This window comes from Budorcas taxicolor, chromosome 14 (assembly GCF_023091745.1).
Source record: "Budorcas taxicolor isolate Tak-1 chromosome 14, Takin1.1, whole genome shotgun sequence".
Lineage (NCBI taxonomy): Eukaryota > Metazoa > Chordata > Mammalia > Artiodactyla > Bovidae > Budorcas > Budorcas taxicolor.
Window position 1 is genome coordinate 16,382,775 of NC_068923.1, and position 24,336 is coordinate 16,407,110.

General features: G+C 43.7%; 1 protein-coding gene across 11 annotated transcripts in view; it reads left to right on the plus strand.

Annotated features, from left to right (window-relative positions):
* Window positions 1-24,336, plus strand: part of PTK2 (protein tyrosine kinase 2) — a 191,322-nt gene that overhangs the window by 91,310 nt on the left and 75,676 nt on the right. For all 11 annotated transcript variants that reach the window (XM_052651609.1, XM_052651607.1, XM_052651614.1 and 8 more), the window contains 6 exons: window positions 7,488-7,567; window positions 8,547-8,609; window positions 15,867-15,921; window positions 21,490-21,630; window positions 22,372-22,449; window positions 23,178-23,285. In XM_052651609.1, coding sequence (XP_052507569.1) covers window positions 7,488-7,567; window positions 8,547-8,609; window positions 15,867-15,921; window positions 21,490-21,630; window positions 22,372-22,449; window positions 23,178-23,285 — 525 coding nt within the window. The remainder of the gene's footprint in view (window positions 1-7,487; window positions 7,568-8,546; window positions 8,610-15,866; window positions 15,922-21,489; window positions 21,631-22,371; window positions 22,450-23,177; window positions 23,286-24,336) is intronic.

Below are 24,336 nucleotides of genomic sequence, written 5' to 3' on the forward strand. Positions count from 1 at the left end.
GCATCAATTCTTCGGCACTCTGCTTTCTTTATAGTCGAACTCTCACATCCATACATGACTACTGGAAAAACCATAGCCTTGACTAGATGGCCCTTTGTTGGCAAACTAATATCTCTGCTTTTTAATATTGTGTCTAGGTTGGTCATAACTTTTCTTCCAAGGAGCAAGCGTCTCTTAATTTCATGGCTGCAATCACCATCTGCAGTGATTTTGGAGCCCCCAAAAATAAAGTCTGTCACTGTTTCCATTGTTTCCCTATCTATTTACCATGAAGTGATGGGACCAGATGCCATGATCTTAGTTTTCTGAATGTTGAGTTTTAAGCCAACTTTTTCACTCTCCTCTTTCACTTTCATCAGGAGGCTCTTTAGTTCTTCTTTGCTTTCTGCCATAAGGGTGGTGTCATCTGCATGTCTGAGGTTATTGATATTTCTCCCAGCAATCTGGATTCCAGCTTGTGCTTCATCCAGCCCAGCATTTCTCATGATGTACCCTGCATAGAAGTTAAATAAGCACAGTGACAATATACAGTCTTGACGTACTCCTTTCCTGATTTGGAACCAGTCTGTTGTTCCATGTCCAGTTCTACCTGTTGCTTCCTGACCTGCATACAGGTTTCTCAAGAGGCAGGTCAGGTGGTCTGGTTTATTTTATTATTTATTATTATTATTTTTTAATTATTTTGGCTCTTTTAACAGAATAGGAAGAAAAGAATTTTGTTAAGAATTCCTCTGTATCAGTTCCAGCCCATGAAAGAGAAAGAAAGCTTCTAATAAACTACTGTAATTTTATTATTCCTGTTTTGAAGCCTCGCCCAAGCCCCTGCTCATCACGCTCCTTATTTTGGGTGGAGTTGTGAGGAACACGACATGTCAGTGGGCATAGAGGGCCGCTTTTCTGATGGGAGATTGGTCTGTGGATGCACATGGTTACATTTAAAGATGTCCTAAATGTGACTACAAGTGAGATATGTCACAAATGAGCCACTATGTGTTTTGACCCATTTTAGAACATTCTGAAAGATATTAATCAGCACACTCTAAAAATAAACTAGAATCTTGCTATAACCCTATTCACTGTAGAGCAGGAGTCTGAAAAAATAAGTTTTCTTGGCTGCCCGGCGTGGCATATGGGATCTTAGTGTGGACTCCTAACCCCACCAGAGATTTTTTTATTGTTTATTTCTAAACAAATAATTTTTTTGATGCCAAAGCTAATGACTTATTATAAAGCACGAAAAGTATGTTTTGCCTTGAGTTTGAGTTTTTCCTTTGCCATATAACATTTTATTCTTCTTTATCTCTCTGACTTGTTAAAAGTGTATTTGACCGGCAACCTTTTGCAAATCGTGGTGGCCATTAGTTTGAAGGGCCATGTCCCCGTTTGGTCAAGAAGTTATATTAACTAGGTTTGCATCAACAATGCTGAAGTCATGTGGGACCCATTTGGCACCACTGACACTTTGAGCTTCTGAGATGCCTGCGTCTGTTGTCACTGTTTCTTCCTACAAGTATGTTAAGATTTAAAATGAGTGTATCCATCTAGTTGCTCTTAGGAAACATTAAATGTAACAGAGCTCATGGCTTGTTTGGCAAGAAGAGTTGCAGTGGGAAGCTTTATGGTAACTTTATGGCTTAGAACCTAAACTGCAGAAAGGTGTGAGGGGCCAAGACGCACTTATTTTTCGTTGATCGACCTTTCTGTTATTTTTACTCCAATTTTTAGTTTTTACACATTTTTATTCAGATAGCTATCAGAAACATTTCGTTAACTGTACTTTCTTGGGTGTAAAGCTTTCTGTCAGTTAAAACGTTTTGAAATGGCAGCTCCAAGTGGGAAATTTTAGTTTAAAATGTGAAATTTTCAATGTGGGAATTATCAGCTGTCCTGTTCCAGAAAGAAGTTAAAATTAAATTGAAGTCTAAGCCTGACTCATTAGAAGATGTATTTTCTGTACGTCTTTGCTGCTGCTAAGTCACTTCAGTCGTGTCCAACTCTGTGCGACCCCATAGACGGCAGCCCATCAGGCTCCTTGTCTCTGGGGTTCTCCAGGCCAAGAATACTGGAGTGGGTAGCCATTTCCTTCTCCAGTGCATGAAAGTGAAAGATGTGTGTTTTTAAGTAGATTTAATAACGTACGTTTTTTTCCTGTTTTTCCACTCCTGTATGTTTTTGGTGATTCAGAAAGTTTTATTGTTGTCGTTAGGTAAACTCTGTCATGCTTATATTGGGGTGGCTGAAAGGTTCATTTGGTTTTTTCCGTAAGATGGCTCTAGTAGCACTTAGTAGTTTTTAACTTCATTCGAAAAATTTTTGTTATATTTTATGTGACAGCTATCATATCAGCATGCATTTAAAAAAAGATAGCCAAGTTGGTGAATTTTTGTGTACCCATTTTAATATTGAATATGGAAGGAAAAAGGCAACACTCAGCATGCTATGCTTTATCATTTCAAGAAAGGTAAAAATGCAACTGAAATGTAGAAAATAATTTGTTCAGTGTCTGGAGAAGGTACTATGGCTGATTGAACGTGTCACAAGTGGCTTGTGAAGTTTCTTGCTAGAGATTTCTCTCTGGACAATGTTCCACGGTCAAGTAGACCAGTTGAAGTTGATAGTGATTAAATCGAGACATTATTTGAGAGCAATCAATGTTATACCACATGGGAGTTAGCTAGCATACTCAAAATATCCAAATAAAGCATTTAAAGTCAGTTGTACCAGCTCAGTTATGTTCATCACTTGGTGTTCAGGTTCCACATAAATTAAGCAAAAGTAACCTCCTTGACTGTATTTCCACGTGCAGTTCCCTCCATGTAATGAAAAGTGTTCCATTTTTAAAACAAATTGTGATGGGTGATGAAAAGTAGACACTGTACAATAATGTGGAATGGACAAGATCGTGGGGCATGCACAATGAAACATCGTCAACCACACTAAAGTCCAGTCTTCATCTAAAGAAGGTGATGTTATATATGTGGTGGAATTAGAAGGGACTTTTCTATTGTGAGCTTCTTCTAGAAAACCAAGTAATTAATTCCAACAAGTACTACTCCTGGTTAGACCAACTGAAAGCAGCATTGGACAAAAAGCAACCAGATAGTTAACAGAAAATGCATAATTTTCCATCAGGGTAACACAAGACTGCATGTTTCTTAATGACCAGGCAAAAACAGTTACAGCTTGGCTGGGAAGTTCTCATTCATCTGCCATATTCACCAGACATTGCATTTCCATTGATTTCCATTTATTTCAGCCTTTACAAAATTCCCTTATTGGAAAAAATTTTAATTCCCTGAAAGACTGTAAAAGGCACCTGGAACAGTTCTTTGCGCAAAAAGATAAAAAGTTTTGGGAAGATGGAATTATGAAGTTGCTTGAAAAATGGTAGAAGTTTGTGAAATAAAAGGGTGAATATGCTGTTCAGTGAAGTTCTTGGTGAGAATGAAAATGTGTCTTTTAGTTTTAGTTTAAAACTGAAGCACTTTTTTGGCCAACCCAATACTATTCAACCCATATTTTTTTGTTTATCTTTTCTATATAAGACTTTACAAATAGGAAGCAGAAATGATTATTTGGTCAGTCACTCTTCCCTGCTGATATTTTTAGCTTGCCTTTTGAACAAATACCTATTATTAATAAATGCTATGTGAAATAACTTAGTGAGTTGTTGAAAAAGCATTTGACTTATAAGATAGCATAATTCTTTATATTTTTTTAAAGCTTATGTATGGAAGAGAAAGATCAAAGAGTTTGTTTTGGTTGAGAACTGCCTTTGAGTTCCTTTTGTACACAGACTCTCCACTCTGCGAACTGGCAGAACACAGGCAGGAGTGCTTGACGGTCGAGCCAAGTTGCCCGACGACCTGGGATCACTCAGGTGGCGTAGCATATAAATGATTATGTGCAGCAGGCAATAATGGTTATATACACGTTTGTCTGCCCTCAGCCCCATCTTCTTTACACACACTACTGAGGACTTTCAGGTCTGTGTGATAAATTTATGTAGCTGACAAAGCATTCAGAAGAGACCGAAATAAGACCAAAAAATCTCATGAGACCAAAATAAGACCAAAAAAATCTCAAAAGCCAAAGCATTGATGTGGCACATGGAATAAATTATGGAGTAATTTAGGATTAGAATTTTTTATTAGTGCTGTGAGAGGTTTTTATAGTAAAACCTGTGCTTAATATGATGAGAAAGCTCATGAATGTAAATATAATACTTGCCCACAGAAGGAAGTCCAGATACATCCTATTTTTTAAGTAGGAAATTGACATCAGTATGGAAACAATTTAATACAGTAAACAACTTTCAAAGGTCTTTGCTTGGAAAACACTTGCAGATTTGCTGGATTTGGCGTTCGTAAACAGTAGTAATCCGTGGTATAAGAGGAGAACACGATGGAAAGCGAGTGGTAAGATGGAGTAGGAGGTGCGTGTGAAGCTATTGTGTTAGACTCTGGGCTACTGGGGCGATGTGCTGTGGTCCTCACTGGCCATTAATCTTCCTTCTGGTGGAGAACGTCTGCACTTTCTCAGAGTTCACAAGAAGGTGTAGGTACACACTGCAGCTTGAGTAGTGAGGGTCAGTGGATGGGTTTTGCGTTTTAACTGTAGTGTTCGCTGTGTGACCTTGAGTACATTAATTTTGAGTAATTAAGTTTTCTGGTCTTCATGTATAAAATAGGACCGAAGCCTGTCTTAAGGAAGAGTCATTGTACAGGCTACAAATAATGTATCTAAAACAGTGTACTACCTAGCCCCTGAGTAATACAGTACCTCTGCTGTCACCGTCAGTCTTTTTAGGCCCTTTCTAAGGCTCTAAATTGGGGATTATAGTTCTGTCCTGCTCACAGTGATGCTGTGAAGGTTAAATGAGAGTCATACATAAATCTATCTGACGTGGCAATGAGTATATTTACTCAAAGCAACTATATATCACACACATGTAAATCTTCAATAAATTGCACTTATTTCACAAAAGAAAGCAATGAATTCTCCCGGTAGTTAGTAGGAGGTGAAAGTTAGTCAAGAAATGTTTTGTAAAGAAATGAGCACTGAGTGTTAAAAACCCTACATCTTGCAGAAATTTTCATGAGCACAGCATCAGGTCGTGATGTGCACAGTGGTTCAGAGAACACGCCCTCTGGAGCGTGGGGGAGGGGGAGGCTCTGCCGAGACGGCTCATTCCGTGTGGATCAGCACACCTTGCAGAGAACACAGACACAAACAGACCTCAGGCTGTGGGCACACAGCTCTCAGTCAAGAGTAGTAGGTCGTTGCTGTAGGAAAAACAACTCTCAGACGTTTCACGTCATGTTTGTACATAAAGGGGTTTTCCATAAAGATGGTTAAAGTAATTTTACCTCTGTTTTTTTGCAGCTAATATGAGCATGGTTTTGATGAATGAATAAAACGTGATTACACTTTCCCACCTTTGAATAGCGTTTAAAAGTCCTAGTAGTTAATCTTAGGGCAGTTTTGTAACCGCGTGTTTTCTTCAGCAGGCAGCTGATGCTCTGCTCTGGTTGCTTCCAGGTCTGCGCCAGACCGTAAACTGAGATCCCAGTGAACGCGTCGCTCAGAACAACTGGTGTTTCTCTAACTCACATAGATACCGTTTTTATCTCTTCATTTTCTTTGTGTTCAGTAATAAAACTCTTTATGATGCAAAAAGTTAGCTTTAAAATTTAGACTTATTTTTTGCTGTATAGAAGAAGACAGCTGAAGTGTAGAGTGATTCTAGAATCACAGCTTTTTACTTGATTTAGTGAGATGTTGAGTAATTCATTTCCGTTGATTCATTCCATTGAATCATAGTAGGCATCGTTAAATGCCTACTATGTATAAGGAACAGAAATGATCAATGCTTGTAACTCTTACCTGGAAAATACCATTCACACACAGAGGTATCCACATGCCAGTTTGATGGCTTTATTCTTTTGTTCATGGGCTCTCTCTTCAGTCATTCAGTATTTCTTGACTACCCAGGTGTGGGTGCTAAGGCAGAACACAGAGCAGAGGTTTCAGCAGAAATGGCGTTTAGGTCAGAGCCAGGTGGCTGCGCGCCGCTGGCTGAGTGGGCCTGGCTCCCGTCCTGGGAGAGGGGGCGAGTAGGTGAGCATAGGCGCCCCTCAGGTTGTAGGTTCTGGAGCTTTAAAGAGAAGACTTTCGTTTTCTCTGTAAGAAAGGGATGTGGCAGGCTGACTGGAAAAAATACAGATCTGTGTGTTGCCAAGCTTCGTGGGCAGGCATCGCAGAGTTTCCAGGCAGTTTCTGGTGACCATTTGAGGTCTGTCATCATGAATTTAAAGCAAAACACATAGCAGGGTTTCTCTAGTTGCACAGCAGTAAGTGTGGAGAGGGAGGGGGTGGTTGGCTTCAGTATTCACTGTTTTTACCAAGCAGTTAAAATGAAGGGGTAAGGGAGACTGGGGAGTTGGGGGTCTTTTCAAGGGGAGTTATCATGATGAACTGTCAGTACGAGGTGGACGGAGTAGTTAACTGGGCAGTAGAAATCTTTTGAGCAGGTGAACTGACAGGCTGGGTAGCAGTCGTTGAAGAAGAGGATCTTTGGCATTTTTCCTAGAGCAGAGATCAGCACTCTTTTTTCTGGGAAGGGCCAGAGTGAATGTTTTAGGATTGAGGATCAAGAGGCAAAGTGGAGGGTATCCTGAAATACTTGTGTAACTAGACAAGACTGATTTACACTGAGTTCTGTACTGGGGAAATTCATAATTTAATAATGGAGTGCAGTTTTTTGTAAGATAGGCCTACTAACGAGAGGAACGAGTTCCTTTTGAGGGGAGAAGAACATTTCTCTTAACTGAGGTTCAAAATCCGTGCTCTCCGCCATCAAAGTCAATTGCAGATGTTGGTCTCTTGATGCTCGTCTGTGAGATTTTACATGTCTGGTCTTTGAAAATACTTTCCCACTGATAAGCACCCTCAGATACTGACCTCAGTCCTTCACAGTCATTGCTTGGAAGACAGCTGTCAATGTTCTGTTAGAGCCTTCTCTTTATGTCCCACTTCAAGCACGTTGTCACTTTGCAGGTTCACGAGTTACAATTGATGGTTAGGTGGAAGCATGTCAGTTGCAGGATTAAATGGATTTTGAAACAATGTCAGTTTTCCTTGTGCCTGTGTTGAGGTCCAGAAATGCTGCTGGGGCTGCACTCTGAGTTCAGAAAATTTGAACACAAGTTTGCATGGAAAGGGACCTTCAACAACATGGGAGGGTATAGAGAGCTGCTTGAGGGTCCGTGATTCGGATGACGTTTAAGTGCTCATGGATGATAAAAGTTCTTCATAAAAGAAGACTGACTCACTGTTCTCTGATATTGCTCATTTTTACACCCAGCATCGAGTGTCATTATGGACACAGTGCATATGAAGTATGGGGATGACACCCAGCACACATTTGCTAAGTCTACAGCGTACTCTTACAACGACATGGTTTTACCCATTCCTTTCTGTTGTAGGTGAAGAGCGATTATATGTTAGAGATCGCTGACCAAGTGGACCAGGACATTGCATTGAAGTTGGGTTGTCTAGAAATACGGTAAGAAGATAACTAGACATTGAGGTCTTTATTTAGCAATGTTTTCCTTTATTTTTTTCTAGGTATTTTCCTTTTCCTTGTAAAGATTATCAATAAAATACTGAATAAAAATTTAGGTAAAATTTAAGAATATTCTGAATTAGGTTAAATCGCTGATTCTAGAATCTTTTAAGATGATACTTTGTGGTAGTTAGAATGCAGTGATAAGAGCACAAGTGTGTAAGCAAGTCTAAGGCTGAGCTCCCCAGGAGGACCTTCTGTGATGCAGGAAGTGTCTGTGAGATCCTTGTGCCAGCCACTAGCTGAGGCAGACACTGAGCACTCAGACGTGCAGTGTTACTGCTATAAACTTGAACGTGAACCATCACCTGTGTCCGATGGCTACCATTGAGGGGAATGGGAAGCTGAGAATGCATTTATTTCTGGTAGCATTTGTCATGTATTCTGTGTCACCATTTTAAACTTTGAATAAAAGAATATTTCTACCTTTGTCAGCTATGATTTTAATTAAAATTTACCCCAGGCTGCCAGTTTAAGATGAGTTGGTTAAATTAGCTAAAAATTGATTATGTATACTCAAAACAGTGATAATTTTCCCAGGAGATCCCTGTTTTTTATATTGTATAAGGTTATGAAATAACAGTTCCTGTAAGACCCACAGATCATTAAGTATAACTCTCAGCAACTTCATTAACATTTGTTTTCAACCTTAATTATATATCCCAGAGGGGGAAAAAGCCATCTCTCACTGGTCTCCTCCTTTACAGTTTTCTCTGGAAAGCGAATTTGGACCCTTTCCTTCAGTGTGTTAACTGATTTCTGCTGCCTGATGAAGGAGGACTAATGTGGAGAATCAAGTTTATTGTCTACTGGTAGTTTGTCAGAATGTTTGTGACTGAGCTGCGCAGTAGTTTTTAGTCATTTAATATCGCAGACGCTCTCCACGCAGATCTGTGAGTGTCTCTCTTCTCTGCTTCAGGCGGTCGTACTGGGAGATGCGCGGTAACGCCCTGGAAAAGAAGTCTAACTACGAAGTGCTGGAGTAAGTGTGGCGTTGAGGTCTGCCTGTGCGTGTTCAGAGCTGAGTCGTTTTCAGACTTAGATTTTATTAGTTTATCTTTACTTTAGAAAAAAATGTATTGTTGAATCTAAACAGTACTTGTCTAAAATCTTTGTATCTGAAAACAGAAGGTTTTATTAAGAAAATAATTCTTGATGACATTAATCATTAATTGGGTTAGCGAACATTTAAATTTGTTGATAAATGTCTTAAGGCTAATAGTCTCTGGCTTGTTAACACATAAATAATAAACTTCTCTGGCTCTGTAGATTTAACCATATTGGGATGGAGTTTCACTTCTAATTTATACTGAATTATTATTATTTATATTCTCTAAGTTTATTGAGGATTTTTTTTTTTTTTTTTTTTGCTTAGTTAAAATGTGGGTGTTATTTGTTGCTCGTGTATCAGGGTATTTAGGATAACTGAACATTTTTCCAGTAGTGAAATTAGTGGGCATTAGATTGTTAGACTGTTTAAAATGCATAAAAGACAAAGTGGGGCTTATATCTTGGGAGACTGAAAGTTCTACAAATTGTCTCTTGATAATTAATTCACCAAAAATTTTTGGTTTTTGTTGTTTCCAGTTTTATTTTCATTAGCAATGGTACAACTTTTTGCCAGCACCTTTTCCTGCCTTATTATTACTGAAATTCTTGTGCTATTTGGAGGATGTTACTGCAGTGAAGTGAAAGGTTGTCCATAAGACTTGACATGGCAGGTCAGCCAAGCTGTATCACACTGTGAAAATGTAATCTGCCATCATTTTGGAAACAAGGTTTTACGGGGAGCCATGCTCATTTAAAAAAAAGTAGAGGTGAATGTTTGGGGGAATTAATCTTGAGCAGGTAGAACCGTTTGAGATGATAGCTAGTGGTAGTAGATGGGATAGTTTCTTTTGCAATTACAGGAGCCTTTTTTGTATCAGTTGTGACAAGTGAGTTAGCACCCCGAGCGGTCTGTCTTGTTATAGTTTGAATTCATCACTTGACTTCTGAACCTAATATATTAACATGGTGTACTAAATATTTGTGGTTGTGTATTTTTGGATACACATGTCCCATATGTTGTGCCTCTTAAATTAAATAAGGACAGATAAGGATTGTGCTCTTTATTTCTTCAAGCTTTTCATGCCAGCCGTTTTGTGTTCTGTATCTGATAGTGACTGTGGGGAGCTGGACTGTCTCGCTCTGCTTCCTGAAGCCCCCAGGTGGCTGCTGAGGGGGATCCAGTGGGGGTGGGGGCTTCCCGTGGGAGCCAGGATGTGAGCGGCGTGACTGGACCTCCCTGGGTGCCTGCTCAGCCCTGGCGCCGCATCCCCGCCTGTAGGGTCTCTTCCGCCTCCAGCTCTGTGGGTGTGTTGGCAGGAGCCCTGCAGGCCTGCTTGTTTATCACTGTGTTGCCTGAACACTGTCTTGGAGCTCAGCCTGTTTTCTGATAGCAGGGCCCTTTTTCTTAAAGCACACTGTTTAGAATTTCTCTTTTAATGTGTCTTTGGAGGTAAAACTCTGCTTTTGCCATCTTGTCATCTCCTTTATTTTGCCTTGCTTTTGGAGGGCATCTGTACTCTATTCATAGTTCAGTTGCTCGGTCATGTCCAGCTCTGTGTGACCCCACGGACCACAGCACGCCAGGCCTCCCTGTCCATCACCAACTCCTGGAGCTTGCTCAAGCTTTTGTCCATCGAGTCAGTGATACCATCCAACCGTCTCATCCTCTGTCATTGCCTTCTCCTCCCCCCTTCAATCTTTGCCAGCATTATGGTTTTTTCAAATGAGTCAGTTCTTCGCATAAGGTGGCCCAAGTATTGGAGTTTCAGCTTCAGCATCAGTCCTTCCAATGAATATTCAGGACTGATTTCCTTTAGGATGGACTGGTTGGGTCTCCTTGTAGTCCAAGGGACTCTCAAAAGTCTTCTCCAACACCACAGTTCAAAAGCATCAATTCTTCGGCACTCCGCTTTCTTTATAGTCCAACTCTTACATCCATACATGACTACTGGAAAAACCACAGCTTTGACTAGAAGGCCCTTTGTTGGTAATGTCATGTCTCTGCTTTTTAATATGCTGTTTAGGTTGGTGATAACTTTTCTTCCAGAGTGCAAGCATCTTTTAATTTCATGCTGCAGTCACCATCTGCAGTGAATTTGGAGCCCCCCAAAATAAAGTCTGTCACTGTTTCCATTGTTTCCCCATCTGTTTGCCATGAAGTGATGGGACCAGATGCCATGATCTTAGTTTTCTGAATGTTGAGTTTTAAGCCAACTTTTTCACTCTCCTCTTTCACTTTCATCAAGAGACTCCTTAGTTCTCCTTCACTTTCTGCCATAAGGGTGGTGTCATCTGCATATCTGAGGTTATTGATATTTCTCCCAGCAATCTTGATTCCAGCTTGTGTTTCATCCAGTCCAGCATTTCTGATGATGTACTCTGCATATAAGTTAAATAAGCAGGGTGACAATATACAGGCTTGACATACTCCTTTCCCGATTTGGAACCAGTCTGTTGTTCCCTGTCCAGTTCTAACTGTTGCTTCTTGACCTGCATGCAGGTTTCTCAGGAGGCAGGTCAGGTGGTCTCTTGAAGAATTTTCCACAGCCACGGAGTCAAAGGCTTTGGCAGAGTCAATGAAGCAGATGTTTTTCTGGAACTCTCTTGCTTTTTTGATGATCCAGTGGATGTTGGCAATTTGATCTCTGGTTCCTCTGACTTTTCTAAATCCAAGTTGAACATCTGGAAGTTCACGGTTCACATATTGCTGAATCCTGGCTTGGAGAATTTTGAGCATTATTAGTGTGAGATGAGTGCACTTGTGCGGTAGTTTGAGCATTGTTTGGCATTGCCTTCCTTTCGGTTTGGAATGAAAATGACCTTTTCCAGTCCTGTGGCCACAGCTGAGTTTTCCAAACTTGCCTGCGTGTTGAGTGCAGGCCTTTCACAGTGTCGTCACTCTGTTCACAAGTCTAGTCTAACTGTGGTCTTCCCTCTGTTCTGTCTTCTGGTGCAGCTGTTGAAAGGCCCGTCAGGGCTGCGGGCGCGGTGTGGCCGGGGGTGGTGCTCTGTGCTCCCTGAGGCAGTCCTGCCTGGGGATGGGTAGCCAGGGCATCCAGTGGGTCCACACCGTCCTTTCTACTGTGTTTGCTAGTAGCCTAGAGCCACTTAGAAGTGTGAATATTTTTTCTCGGTATGGAAAAGAATTACACATGAGTGCAGAATGTTACTTGTTCTTTATTAGTTTATTCTGGGTTCTCTTTTTCCTTGCCCATAAGGAGAAAATCTGAAATAGTCCATATAGCTTCTTAGTTTCTGCCAGAAAATTTAAGGACAATATCAGTAATCTGTAATATAGTGAACCTTCACCTTTACCACATTTCAAAATGGCTATTTTCAGTTATGCAAAAAAAAAAATCAGCCCAACTTTGGAGAGTGGGAAAAACACTATCTAGAACTTTTTGTACTTTACTTTTAAATCAACTAAAGAGTTATCAGTGTTTTTTTTTCTATGTCTTTCCCACTCTGGAAGAACCATGGTGCGTTTTCTGTAGGCAGAGGGGAACCCTAGCCCCCAACCCCAAAACTTGGCCTCCTGGGGTCTCACAGTGCAAGGGCACATTCTGGAGTGCACACAGATGGTTCTTTTACTTATGTCTCTTATAAATCACAGACAGGAGTCAGAAGGGATGTGTTAAGAAAAATGTTTTGTTATCCAGCTTAAAAATGCCATTGCTAATGATGATAGATGAAACCAAAATAAGCTAATAATACAGTGTTAGAATTATGGTTCCTAACGTGACATTGTAGAAGGAAGAGTTACGTACTGATGATTCTTCTCCACAGTACAGAATTGTACTGTGAAAGTATTTTAAGTAAACCATGTCACTTTTCAGTTCTGCTCGTTTCCTCATGAAGTGGTTTGCTTTTTAAAGAAAGGTGTCTTGCTGTAGTTGTTTGTGTAACTGTTTCTTCTCTGTTAGAGTAAGCTCTGTTGATGTAGGGAGCTCCTGATGTTTCGGGCACTTAGCAGTATCTCCTGCTTATTAGATATTCCGTTGGTATTTCCTCAGTAAATTGATTTAAAATTAGCTGAGGTTGATTCCAATGGTGCATTGTTTTCATTTCTTTTTTTAATTGTCCTTCTTGTCATTAGTGATCTAGTGCTTTCTTTAGTTGCCTGTGATAATACAGTGATGAAGGGAAAGCTCACAGACTTGACATGAATTGATGGACAGTGGCTTAACCAGGATAGAAGGTTATTTCTCTTTGTGCCAGGCAGTCGGTGTTCCTCATCACCAGGGCGCCAGGCTCCTTGAATCTTGCCACCCATCCATCATGCATAGATTCCACCTGGTAGCCTAGGGTGAGAGGTTTGTTAGGAAGCAATGACAGTTTCTCCTGAACTTAGAGAATTTTAACATTTATCTGTTTGTAAGAGACTGAAAGGTATCGTTCTAGAGGTTAAGGGACCTTAGTAGTATTCTTAATGATACTCAATTCTTGAGAGTTTGGGGGTGAGGATAAGATAGGGATACTGTATGGTAACGTGCATTACAGTTATATTTTAAAGTTGATTTTGGTTTGCTTTTTTGCCTGAGCTTTAAATCTGAGAGGAATAATGTCCACGAAGTATTAATTAGTTAAAGCAACAGACAGGGTCTGAATCTTCTCAGAAGTAGTGGCAAAGGAGAAACAAATTTATCCTTGACATGAGAATTCATTTATAATAAGCTTAATGGCTTCCCTCATAGCTCAGTTGGTAAAGAATCCGTCTGCAATGCAGGAGACCCCAGTTCGCTCCCTGGGTCGGGAAGAACCCCTGGAGAAGGGAAAGGCTACCCACTCCAGTGTACTGGCCTGGAGAATTCCACGCACCATACAGTCCATGGGGATGCAAAGAGCTGGATACGACTGAGCAACTTTCAATTTCACTTTCACTTTTATATATATATATGTGTGAATAAAGTTTTTCCAGCCTTGGGCCTCCCGAAGCTGGCCCTGGCCTTCCCCATCTCCATGCATGAGCCTTCCCTTATCACCTTTTCCTGAGCACTGCTCTGCATCCAGAGCACCTCCCGAGTCTGCTGTCCACCCACCCACCTGCCTGTGTCCCCACTTCCTCCCCATTCTGCTCACGGCAGCATCAGGTCACACCTGCCTCTGCTCAAGACCACGGCTGGTCAGGCATGTAGACCAGACTCTCACCAGACAGCAGGGGTAGCCGTGGTATTTCCAGAGGAGGGGAAACTGCCCCCATAGGGTTCTAGGTCCTTGACACCTCCCCATTTCCTCTCAACACCACTGTCTTCAGTAGGAGTTAGCGTCCCCATGTTACACATAGGTGTCACCTGAGGTTGACAGGCATTACATCACAGCCTTTAAGATCTATCTTTCTGCAAAGCCGAAATTCCAGGGCAGAACTATCTGCATAAAGCAAGTTCCTGACCAGGGAAACGGGGAAGAAAATGCTCAGGAGCCATGCCCTTAAGACTCTGGGGTGTTAGTTTATCTTTTATGTCCTTATTTTGCCACTTCCCATAGTGATTAGCTCCCAAATCCTTAGAATGCTAAGTTCCTGTCTTGTTAGGAGGCAGCAAGAGAGGGAAGAACTTGGGTGGACACTTTCCCCTTGTTCATATCTGAAAAGATAAGAAAGGGAAGTTATAAGCAAGAGTGATTAGAAGAATGGCAAGCCAAGAGTTACGTGAATTTGCTGATCAGTAAAACCAGTTAACAGTGTGTCATGGGAGCTGAGCAAGGATTTTGTATGGATGTGCTAAACATTGTCATCACCATCATCATCATAGGATAATAAAAGGATATGAGATCTGAGACCAGGACTTAGCAAGGAGTTCGCTGATTTAGGTTCTGACTAGTAGAGTGTGAAATAGGGGATTAAAATGTTTGGATGTGGAGTCAACCACATAAACTCTGACTTGTTTTCTGTGGTTTTGTTTGTAGTACCTGCTCACTTATAGTTAAGGGGGAAGTCATCCTTGTTTTATTTTTTTATATTTTATATTCATTTTATTTTTTTAATGTAAAAGATACTTGTATTTTACTTTTTTCCATGATCCTTTTATATCTTCTGTGTCTCCTGATCATCTTTCATGTCCAGGGGCTTCGCTTCATCTTACTAGCCGATGATTGCCACCTAGTGGCCAAAAGCCTGGCTCACTTATATCCAAAGTATCAATAAGTAGAAACTTTGTTGTTGTTCAGTTGCTCAGTCATGTCAGACTTTTTTGTCCGGGAGTTGGTGATGGACAGAGAGGCCTGGTGTGCTGCGATTCATGGGATCGCAAAGAGTCGGACACGACTGAGCGATTGAACTGAACTGAACTGATGAGACTGCAGCACTCCAGGCTCCTCTGTCCTTCATTGTCTCCCAGAGTTTGCTCAGATTCATGGGCATTGAGTCTGTGATGCCACTCCATCATCTCATCCTCTGTCATCCCCTCCTCCTTTAGCCTTCAGTCTTTCCTGTGAGAAGGAGCCATTCTCTCCACCTGTTTTGTCGCTTAGAATGCCGTGAAGCACTTGTTATTTTTTTTTATTTTTATTTTTTAATTTTAAAATCTTTAATTCTTACATGTGTTCCCAAACATGAACCCCCCTCCCACCTCCCTCCCCAGAAGCACTTGTTATTAATGGTTGATTTTGTAGCCTGATCTAAAGAAAATCACTGGGACTTCCAACATGTCCTCACATTCAGTTTTTTGACCTTAGCCCAATCACTTAATTTCTCTTTTTGTTTTGCTTTCTATGTGAAACTTAGATTTTAAACATTGACTAATGTTTATTTTTAAGGATCATCAGATTTTAGGATTAAGGTAATTTAAGCATCCCTGGTATAACTCAAATCTTTTTCTAATCAGGCCAGCCTACTTTCTATACAAATATAGCATTACACAGCTGGAATTGAGGTTTATAAGGCTAACTTTCAAAGAGTGTTAAAAACCCAGTTTATTTACACATTGTAAAAGAGGCAATATTTTAGAGGGTTTGTAATAGTTAATGGTTACACAAACCAACTTGTCTCAATGTTTTCTGCACACATCTAGAAGAATACTTGTCCCAACTGTTCCATGACTATGCCAGTCATTTGGAGCTTTAATATATGTGTTTCCTTCTCAAATAATGTGTGGAATGATAATTTAAACTTCTTTTATGTTCTAGCAACAATGTCATTATATTTACTGATTTGGTGGTATTGTTTGTTAATTCACTTCTTTCTGTATTTCAGGAAAGATGTTGGTTTGAAGCGGTTTTTCCCTAGGAGTTTACTGGATTCAGTCAAGGTAATTAGCATTGTCTTTGTCATAATCAGATGACCGTGTTAGGCAGATACCTCCCCCGTGCCACATGCTCTTCCCTCTTACCTGTAAAAGGCTTAATGCAAGAAGCTGACAGTTACTCTAGTCATATTCATGGGAAGTAGGCTTTTAAAGATGGAGCTTTCTCCCAGAAAATCGTGGTTTTGTGTCTTGATTGTGTGTGTACTCAGCTAAGTACAAAACCAGGAGCATTGTGTTCACAGTGGTGAACGCATCACCTCAGTCTTTATAGTCTCAGGTTCAACTCAGAGAAGTAAAGAAGCAGCATGTGAAGCAGCCATAGGCGATGCTCTGTGTGTGTGTGTGCACGCGTGTGTGTGTACATGTGCGTGTGTGCGTGCTTGCTTGCATAGACATGCACTCTGAAGGTCTGTCTTCTCTTGACTGGTGGACGCTCCTTCCTGTTAGTAACTTCTTGCAGAGTGCCAGCTCCCGCCTCTGTTTGCAGCTCCCACCGCAGGGGAGGGGACATCAGGGATGTGATGTGTGGCTCCCCAGCCCTTCTAGAACACGGTCGAGTACATTGTGAGAATACAGCTTTGTGTCAAGTTAGAGTCAAGCTCAGAAGAGCTCTGCCATTTCCTAGCCTCATGGTTTGGACCTGGTTTCTTATTTCCACAACAAAGGAAATAGGGTAGGTAGGATTGGTGTGGCTTTTTAGCACATCGGGGTGTGTGTGTGTGTGTGTGTGTGTGTGTGTGTGTGTGTGTGTGTGTGCATATATATGTGTGTGTGTGTTTAGTCGCTCAGTTGTGTCTGACTTTGTGACCCCATGGACTATAGCCCGCCAGGCTCCTCTGTCCATGGGATTTCCCAGGCGCAAATACTAGAGTGGGTTGCCATTTCCTCCTCCAGGGAATCTTCCCAACCCAGGGGTTACACACACATAGCACAAGCACCTGTCACTGTCTAATTTATAAACTGTGGAACTGTGGCTGTTGCTGCTGTGACTTTGTGTCACAGAGGTCACGTTCCACACTGGGGCAGCCACGTGTACACCGTCCTGTCCACTGACGCCCAAGCACAGTGGTTCAGAAAGCTGGCTCTGGAGCTGGCCTGCGTTGGTGAAGGTTCTGACCTGACACCTTGAGTCGCGTGGGGCTCAGTTTGATCTGGAGCTTGAGGCCCTAGTGTGGGCACAGAAGCCTGCCCTGTGCGCCCGTCTGCCCTTTGCTGGGTGGACTGGAGGGGAGGCGCTCACGAATGTCAGACACCATCTTTCAGGGCGTTTGCCCCGTCACTGGACAGAACAGCGCATTGCCCAGTGTAGCCTTAGGAAGCAGGAAGGGGTGTGAAAGCGGCTGTGTCACATTGGTAGGCCCTCCAGTGGCCGTGTGTGAGTCCTGGGGCGGCCTCAGAATCGTGCAGAGCGTGCTCAGAGCTGTGTGCAGGTGAGCAGTTACCCCAAGAGGTATGGCTGCTGGCATTTGGGAGTTCAAGAAGTTATCCTACTTTTAAAATGGGTCCTCATACTCAAAATAGGCCACCCCAGGTGCCGGCCTCAGGTGCTGCGGTGTAAGTGTGGCCAAGGTGAGAGACCCCCGTGACGCAGCTTCTTATTTATTCCAGACTAACCTATAGGATGGCCTGATCAGTTAATATTTGCTGCTCCAAGAGCCACTTTGTTTTCTATGCCTTTCCCCTTCATATCTGGATTCTAGAACATCCTTTGTAGTTAATGATGACCCTGAAGTGTCAAAAGTTTACCTTATATTTGATGGAACTTAAGCTATGATTGATTGATTGATGGCAAATAGGATTGGGGTGTATGTGCCTGATTATTAAGAATAATTTATAAGATAGGTAAAACTTCTCTCTCTTTGATCTTAGTGCCAGAGGCACGTTTTTAAAAACACCGGACCAGTAAAACTAAGTCAGTCGCAACATGAGGGAACTGTCTACAAAACTGTAATTATTACTCTTCAGAAGTATCAAGGAGCTGTGGCAGCTGCGGGGGCAGGTGGGGGGATGTGAGCATGTGTGGCGTGAGGTCCTGGAGCAGCGGGAACACCCGTGGGCAGACGGGAGCATCTCAGTGAGGGCCTCCTGGCAGCGCTGGTTTCTTACCTAACAGATGTGCCAGTGTTGTGCGAGTTGTCTACTTCAGGGCCTGGGGCGGGGCGTTCGATGGGAATTCTGCACTGTCTGTACAGCTCTTCTGTAAATCTAAAATTGTGTCACAAATAAAAGAGCCAGATTTCAGCTTATTTGAGTATAATTCACAGTAGAAATCTCATTTCAGGATTAGAAATGTTACGAGATCCACAGTTAAGTATCTGTACTTCAGAGTAATAGAGTGATTTCCTAGGCCCCTCCCAGGAGCACTTAAGTTAGTCACCATTCTCGTTCCGGTGGTGAGCATAGAAGCACCCAGCTCAGCACTCACTCAGCCTCTGAGTCCTGGCCTCCGCATGGAGAGTGCCCCCCTGGTCTGGACCCCCGTAAGGAGGCATGCTTTAGACACACGCGCACACACACACACGGAAGCTGGAAAGGAGGTATGCTTTAGAGACACACACACACACTGGAATATGACTCAGCTGTAAAAAGAAGGAAGTCTTGCCATTTGCAATAACATGGATGGTCCTTGAGGACGTTGTACTCAGTGAAGTCAGACGGAGAAGACAAATACTATATAACTTCACTTATATGAAAAGAAAAAGAAAAAACATCAAGCTCATAGATACAGAGAACAGGTGGTGGGACATGGGGAGAGTGAAATGGGTGCAGGGGTCACAAGGTGCAGACTTCTAGTTACAAGTAAGTCCCAAGGATGTGATGTAAAGCACGCTGACTGTAGTTATTAGCAGTGTGTCACGTACTTAAAAGTTTCTGGGAGAGTAGGTCTTAAAGGTGCTCATCGCAAGAAAAAAAAAGTGTAACTGAGATGGTGTGTTAACCAGACATTGTGGCAGTCAGTTCACAGTATAGATGTATGCAAATATTGAATCGTTATGTTGTACACCTGAAGCTAATACAACCTTGTATGTCAGTTACAACTCAATTTAGAAAAACACACTTGACACGCACTTGTTTACAGATCTACAGTTAGCATCTGGGAGAGGGGGAGATAACGTAACTCCTCGATTCCTGTTTCTTAGTGTATTTTTCTTCTCTGGCATATTTTCTTTAGGATTATACTGACCTTTTCATCCAGGAGGCCCTCAGAGGCCATTGTTCTACTAAGAGCAGCATCTGATAAATGTTAGGTTGACTAACATGGGATTATTTCTGTTGTTCAGAAGGCTGAATAGCAACAATTTCTGATGCTTCATCCTAGTAATACTGCCTTATTCTCTCTGTATATGGACTGGTTGAAAACCAACTAGCTGTCATTGATAGATGCCTTGTTTCAAACACAGAGAGGATATTGAAACCTTGTAAATAGGGAGGTATATTTATTAATATCAAGAGACTCTAGGGAGTCAGTTTTTGTAAAACTTTTTCCCTATTGAGAAAGAAGGAAAGAACTGATGCTTTCTAAGGCATCTTCTCTAGAAATGAATCTGGGGCTCCTCTCAGACAGCAAGCGTTTTCTAGTTCTTGCCCAGCACTGGTGCTGTCTGTGAGATTTCTTGGTCCTCTTGGGTGGCCACATTGAAGCAGAGACCCTGAGAAAGCTTAGGTACTCACTCCTGACCAGGTGCCCCACTTGGCTGGTGGGAAGCTGGGGTGTGGCCCTGTGTCCCAGGAAGTTAGCCCTGAGCGGGTACGCTAGCTTCTGCAGCTCCTGCAGCTGCTGCTCGGCACTGTGCCTTCCTGCACCTTAGCCTAGTGGCACGTAAAATGCACAGGGAGCCAAAGCGAAAACTGGGATGGGCATTCAGTAAACGTGACGTGTTTCCCCCAGATTCAGCTGGACGAGACAGATTCGTAAAACTGTAGCTCAGACTGCTAACACTGCATAGTTACTACTTTCAGTTGCCCAGTTACTCGGAAGTTTTCCTGCAGGCTCAGTGATCAGGTGTGCTGTTAGTTGACCCCATGCACATCCTGTGGCCGAGGGTTTTGGTAAAGAGGACAAGCCATCGACTGGGCTCTGGTGTGGGGCAGGTGACTTCACCCCTGCTTGCCGGGGGCAGCGCACGGCCCTTTGTGTCTCTGATATGGGGACACCGCAGCGGAAATGGCGAGAGGGGTGGAGCTGGAGAGGTTGGGCACCTCGAGGGACGTCGGGGTGCGGAGCCAATCAGCACGGTCTCGCTGGCCCGGCCACGGGGGAGGGAGGTTCTCTTGGCAGCCCATCAGGTTTCAGGTGTCGTGGAGATCTCAGGTGGGTGAATGTGATCCTGCAGAGGAGAGTCGGAGACTGTTTGCACAGCCTGGAGTCAGAACGGTGGTTGGACACCATCTCAGCCATGGTGAGAGCGGCCCTTTGCAGGCCCTGGGTTCGTGGCCAGAGCTTGGACGAGTTTTCTCCAAAATGCGCTCCCTGGATTTTTCTTTGCAGAGCGTCCTTGGCTGACCACTCACGTTCTAGGCAACATCTGAGATTCAGTCCTTGCTGCCCTGAAACTCACTATGCTTCTCCTCAGTTTAGCGTCTGTGGTCTCTTCAGATCGCCTTGGATCCCACCCCTGTCTTGCCTGTCCGAGCCCTGGCTCTGGCTACAGCCAGCTGTCGGCCTCCTGTGCAGGCTTCTGCCCACGCAGCTCTCCCACAGTTGCTTTACCTGTGGGAGCACCTCGGCCCCGTGCCTGTAACTACAGCTCTTGGGACGGACATGCCGACCCGCCCTGTCTCCCTCACGCGTGGTGTGTGTGGCCCCCTGCGTGAGGCCTGCCTCTTGTGTGCTCCTGTGATGGCATCTCCACCACGCCAGGCTGTCTTATTTTCACGTGCGTGTGTGTGTGTGCCCCGACCTGGGGTCCTCTGCACACTTCTGCACGGAACCTCCTCATTGCTGGGTCTTCACCTAGTTCTTTCATTATTCCTGAAGAATAACCTCTCAAAGGTTGTGGTTTTAAGGTATTTGATTTCTGTTACCAGACTGCTTCAGAAAGGACGTGTCGACTCCCCGGGCAGTGCGGGGTGTGTGAGGGCTTTCATCCCCCTCCTCTGCTGACCACAGGACCCCCCTGTTCCGATGAGCCAGAGCTGAACTGTATACTTTAAAACAGCTGAAAGTGAAGTGTTAGTCACTCAGTCGTGTCCAACTCTTTGCAACCCTATGGACTGTAGCCCACCAGGCTCCTCCGACCATGGGATTCTCCAGGCAAGAATACTGGAGTGGGTTGCCGTTTTCTTCTCCAGGAGATCCTCCCGACCCAGGGATTGAACCCAGGTCTCCTGCATCGCAGGCACATTTTTTTTTAACCATCTTAGCCACCAGATGGTATATTATATGTTGTGTGTATTTTACTATAATTATTTTTTTAAAAAGAAACAGAGCTCTGATAAATAATGATGTTTGGTGAATGCAGGTGGTATTACGTGGTGCTGGGGAAGAGATGTTCCTGGGTGTTAGGGGTTACTGCTGTGGTCTTCACTTACTGTTGACTCTGAAAAGATGTTTGTGATTTTATCACACAGGCCAAAACACTAAGAAAATTGATCCAACAAACATTTAGACAGTTTGCCAATCTTAACAGAGAAGAAAGTATTTTGAAGTTCTTTGAGATCCTCTCCCCAGTGTACAGATTTGATAAAGAATGCTTCAAGTGTGCCCTTGGTGTAAGTATGGGGACTTGTAGTAGGGGACTCGGTGGGCTCTCTCCGTCTTTTCCATGAATACCTCAGTTTCTGATTGGAATCTAATTGTTCACGTGTTTAACATGAGAATATTTTACCACTGTAGAATGGGAAAACAATACAAAAAGAAAATGTGTCAACGTGAGACTAAAACAATCCTTTTTTAATAGCATGCCTGTGTTCATATTTAGATTTATTTTAATCCCAGCCCAGCGATTCATTGATTAACTGTTGTCTCAGGGCTAGTTTACCTACTCAGATAATCTTCCCAAAGAAACTGTTGGCTTAAGGCTCACCGGAAGCTCAGTCTATCTGTCTCTGCTCAGGCTCAGCAGATGCTGCACCATGGAGTTGTACACGCACGTGTACACGCTCAGTCGTGTCTGACGCTCTGTGCCTGGACTGTAGCCCACCAGGCTCCTCTGTCCGTGGGATTCTCCAGACAAGAATCCTGGAGTGGGTTGCCATGCCCCCCTCCAGGGGATCTTCCCTGGAGGGATCGAACCTGAGTCTCTTTGTGTCTTCTGCACTGGCAGGCAGGTTCTCCACCACTAGTGCCACCAGGAAAGCCTGGAGTTGTACACGTTTTGTATTATTTGATTACATAGATGAATAGAAGCGTGTCTAGCCCCCGCTTCGGTCCTTTAATGTTTCAGTGGTTCTTTCTCTAAAATACCTCTTTTTCTTCCTGGTGCCTTTGCCGTCACCTGTTTCACCTTCAAGTCAAGCTGGATTATTTCAGTAGAGCTGGCGATTGGCCCTGAGGAAGGAATCAGTTACCTCACAGACAAGGGCTGCAATGTAAGTGTGCTTCAGTTCGGCAGGAAGGGGCTGGCACTTGTGGTGTCTGAGAGAGATGGCCCTGTGTGGGCTGAGAGTCTTGAGTAAATGAGTGGGATTTGGCCCTGCAGACTGACGGCTGTCATGAAATGCTGGAGGGTGGGGACTGATGGGCACATTGTGTCTGCATGAGAAGAAAAGCCCACTCCTCTTGGGAAACGAGCAGAGTCTCTGGTGGTGTGTCCATGTGGAAGGGTCCTTCAGATGCCCACTGTCTCCCTAGCACCAAAACCCTCAGAAGAACCCCAGAACAGGTCAGAGACGTTCCTTGCTCATGGTGTGTTGGGAGTGGGCACGGGTCCCTCTTGCTGAGAGAAGCAGGGCAGAATGCTCCCTGAGACCGAGACTGTCAGCCGGAGAGTCAGGTCAGGGGCTCCCTCCCTCCTCCTCTATGTGTCTTTGTGCTGGGGCACGGGCGCCCCCTCGTCCAGTTCTTGAAGGGGAAGCGCCCCTCTGCCTCCACGAGCACAGAGGACAGACACACCCCTGACCGTGAGGTGAGCAGGCGGCCCTGGCAGGTCCTTGCCAACTCCTCAGAGCGAGAAAGGCCCCCTCCTCCTGGGCGAGGTGGACAGTCAGGCTCCCCAGACACCCTGTCAGTGGGGTGGGGTGGGGACCACGGAAATTACACGGGATAGTGCATGAGTGTCTGGCATCTGTGGTCAAATGTTTGCCTTTTCTTCCCAAAGCCCACGCACCTGGCCGACTTCAACCAAGTGCAGACCATCCAGTATTCAAACAGTGAAGACAAGGACAGGAAAGGGACGCTGCAGCTGAAGATCGCAGGGGCACCTGAGGTAAGGGGGGATAAAGGAGATAGCCTCTGCCCATGCTGTGTCTATTCAGTCCTGTCCGACTGTGCGACCCTAGGCCCGTAGCCCGCCAGGCTCCTCTGTTGATGGGATTCTCCAGGCAGGATTACTGGAGTGGATTGCCATATCCTGAAACAATCATTATTTCTAAACTAGCCCTTTATTGAAATGACTGTTTCAGGATACAGATGAAGTTTTCATGGATCATCAGAATCACAGCTTTCTCTTACGTAATGAGCATCTCATAACAAATGTGTGTGTCTGTGCTCAGTTGCTCAGTCACGTCCGACTCTTTGCAACCCCAAGGACTGTAGCCCGCCAGGCTCCTCTGTCCATGGGGATTCTCCAGGCAAGAATACTGGAGTGAGTTGTCATTTCCTCCTCAAGGGGATCTTGCCAAGGGCTCAAATTTGTGTTTCCTGCTTGGCAGGCAGATGCTTTACTGCTGAACCTCCTAGGAAACCCTGCATAACAAATTGTTGTTTAGTCGCTAAGTTGTGTCCAACTCTTTGTGACCCCATGGGCTGCAGCATGCCAGGCTTCTCTCTCCTTCACTGTCTTGCAGAGTTTGCTTGAATCCATGTCCATTGAGTTGGTGATGCCATCCAACCATCTCATCCTTTGCTGCCCTCTTCTTTTTTTGCCTTCATCTTTCCCAGCATCAGGGTCTTTTCCAGTGAGTCAGTTCTTCGCATCAGGTGGCCAAAGTATTGGAGCTTCAGCATCAGTCTTTCCAATGAATATTCAGGGTTGATTTTCTTTAGAATTCACTGATTGATTTGATCTCCTGCTGTCCAAGGGACTGTTAAGAGTCTGTTCCAGCACCATAGTTCAAAAGCGTCAGTTCACTTAAAAACTAATGTAGTCTTTCTGTGGAAAAACGAATATTATCATGAAAGTCAGCCTCTTAAAATTATATAAGTTCTGTAAGCTGTGCTACTGCCTTATCTCCTGGACGGTGTTGCATGTGACGCTCACTGTGGGGGGCGGGGCGGGGAGCGGCGCACGCAGGGCTGCTTCTGCATGAAGCCCATGT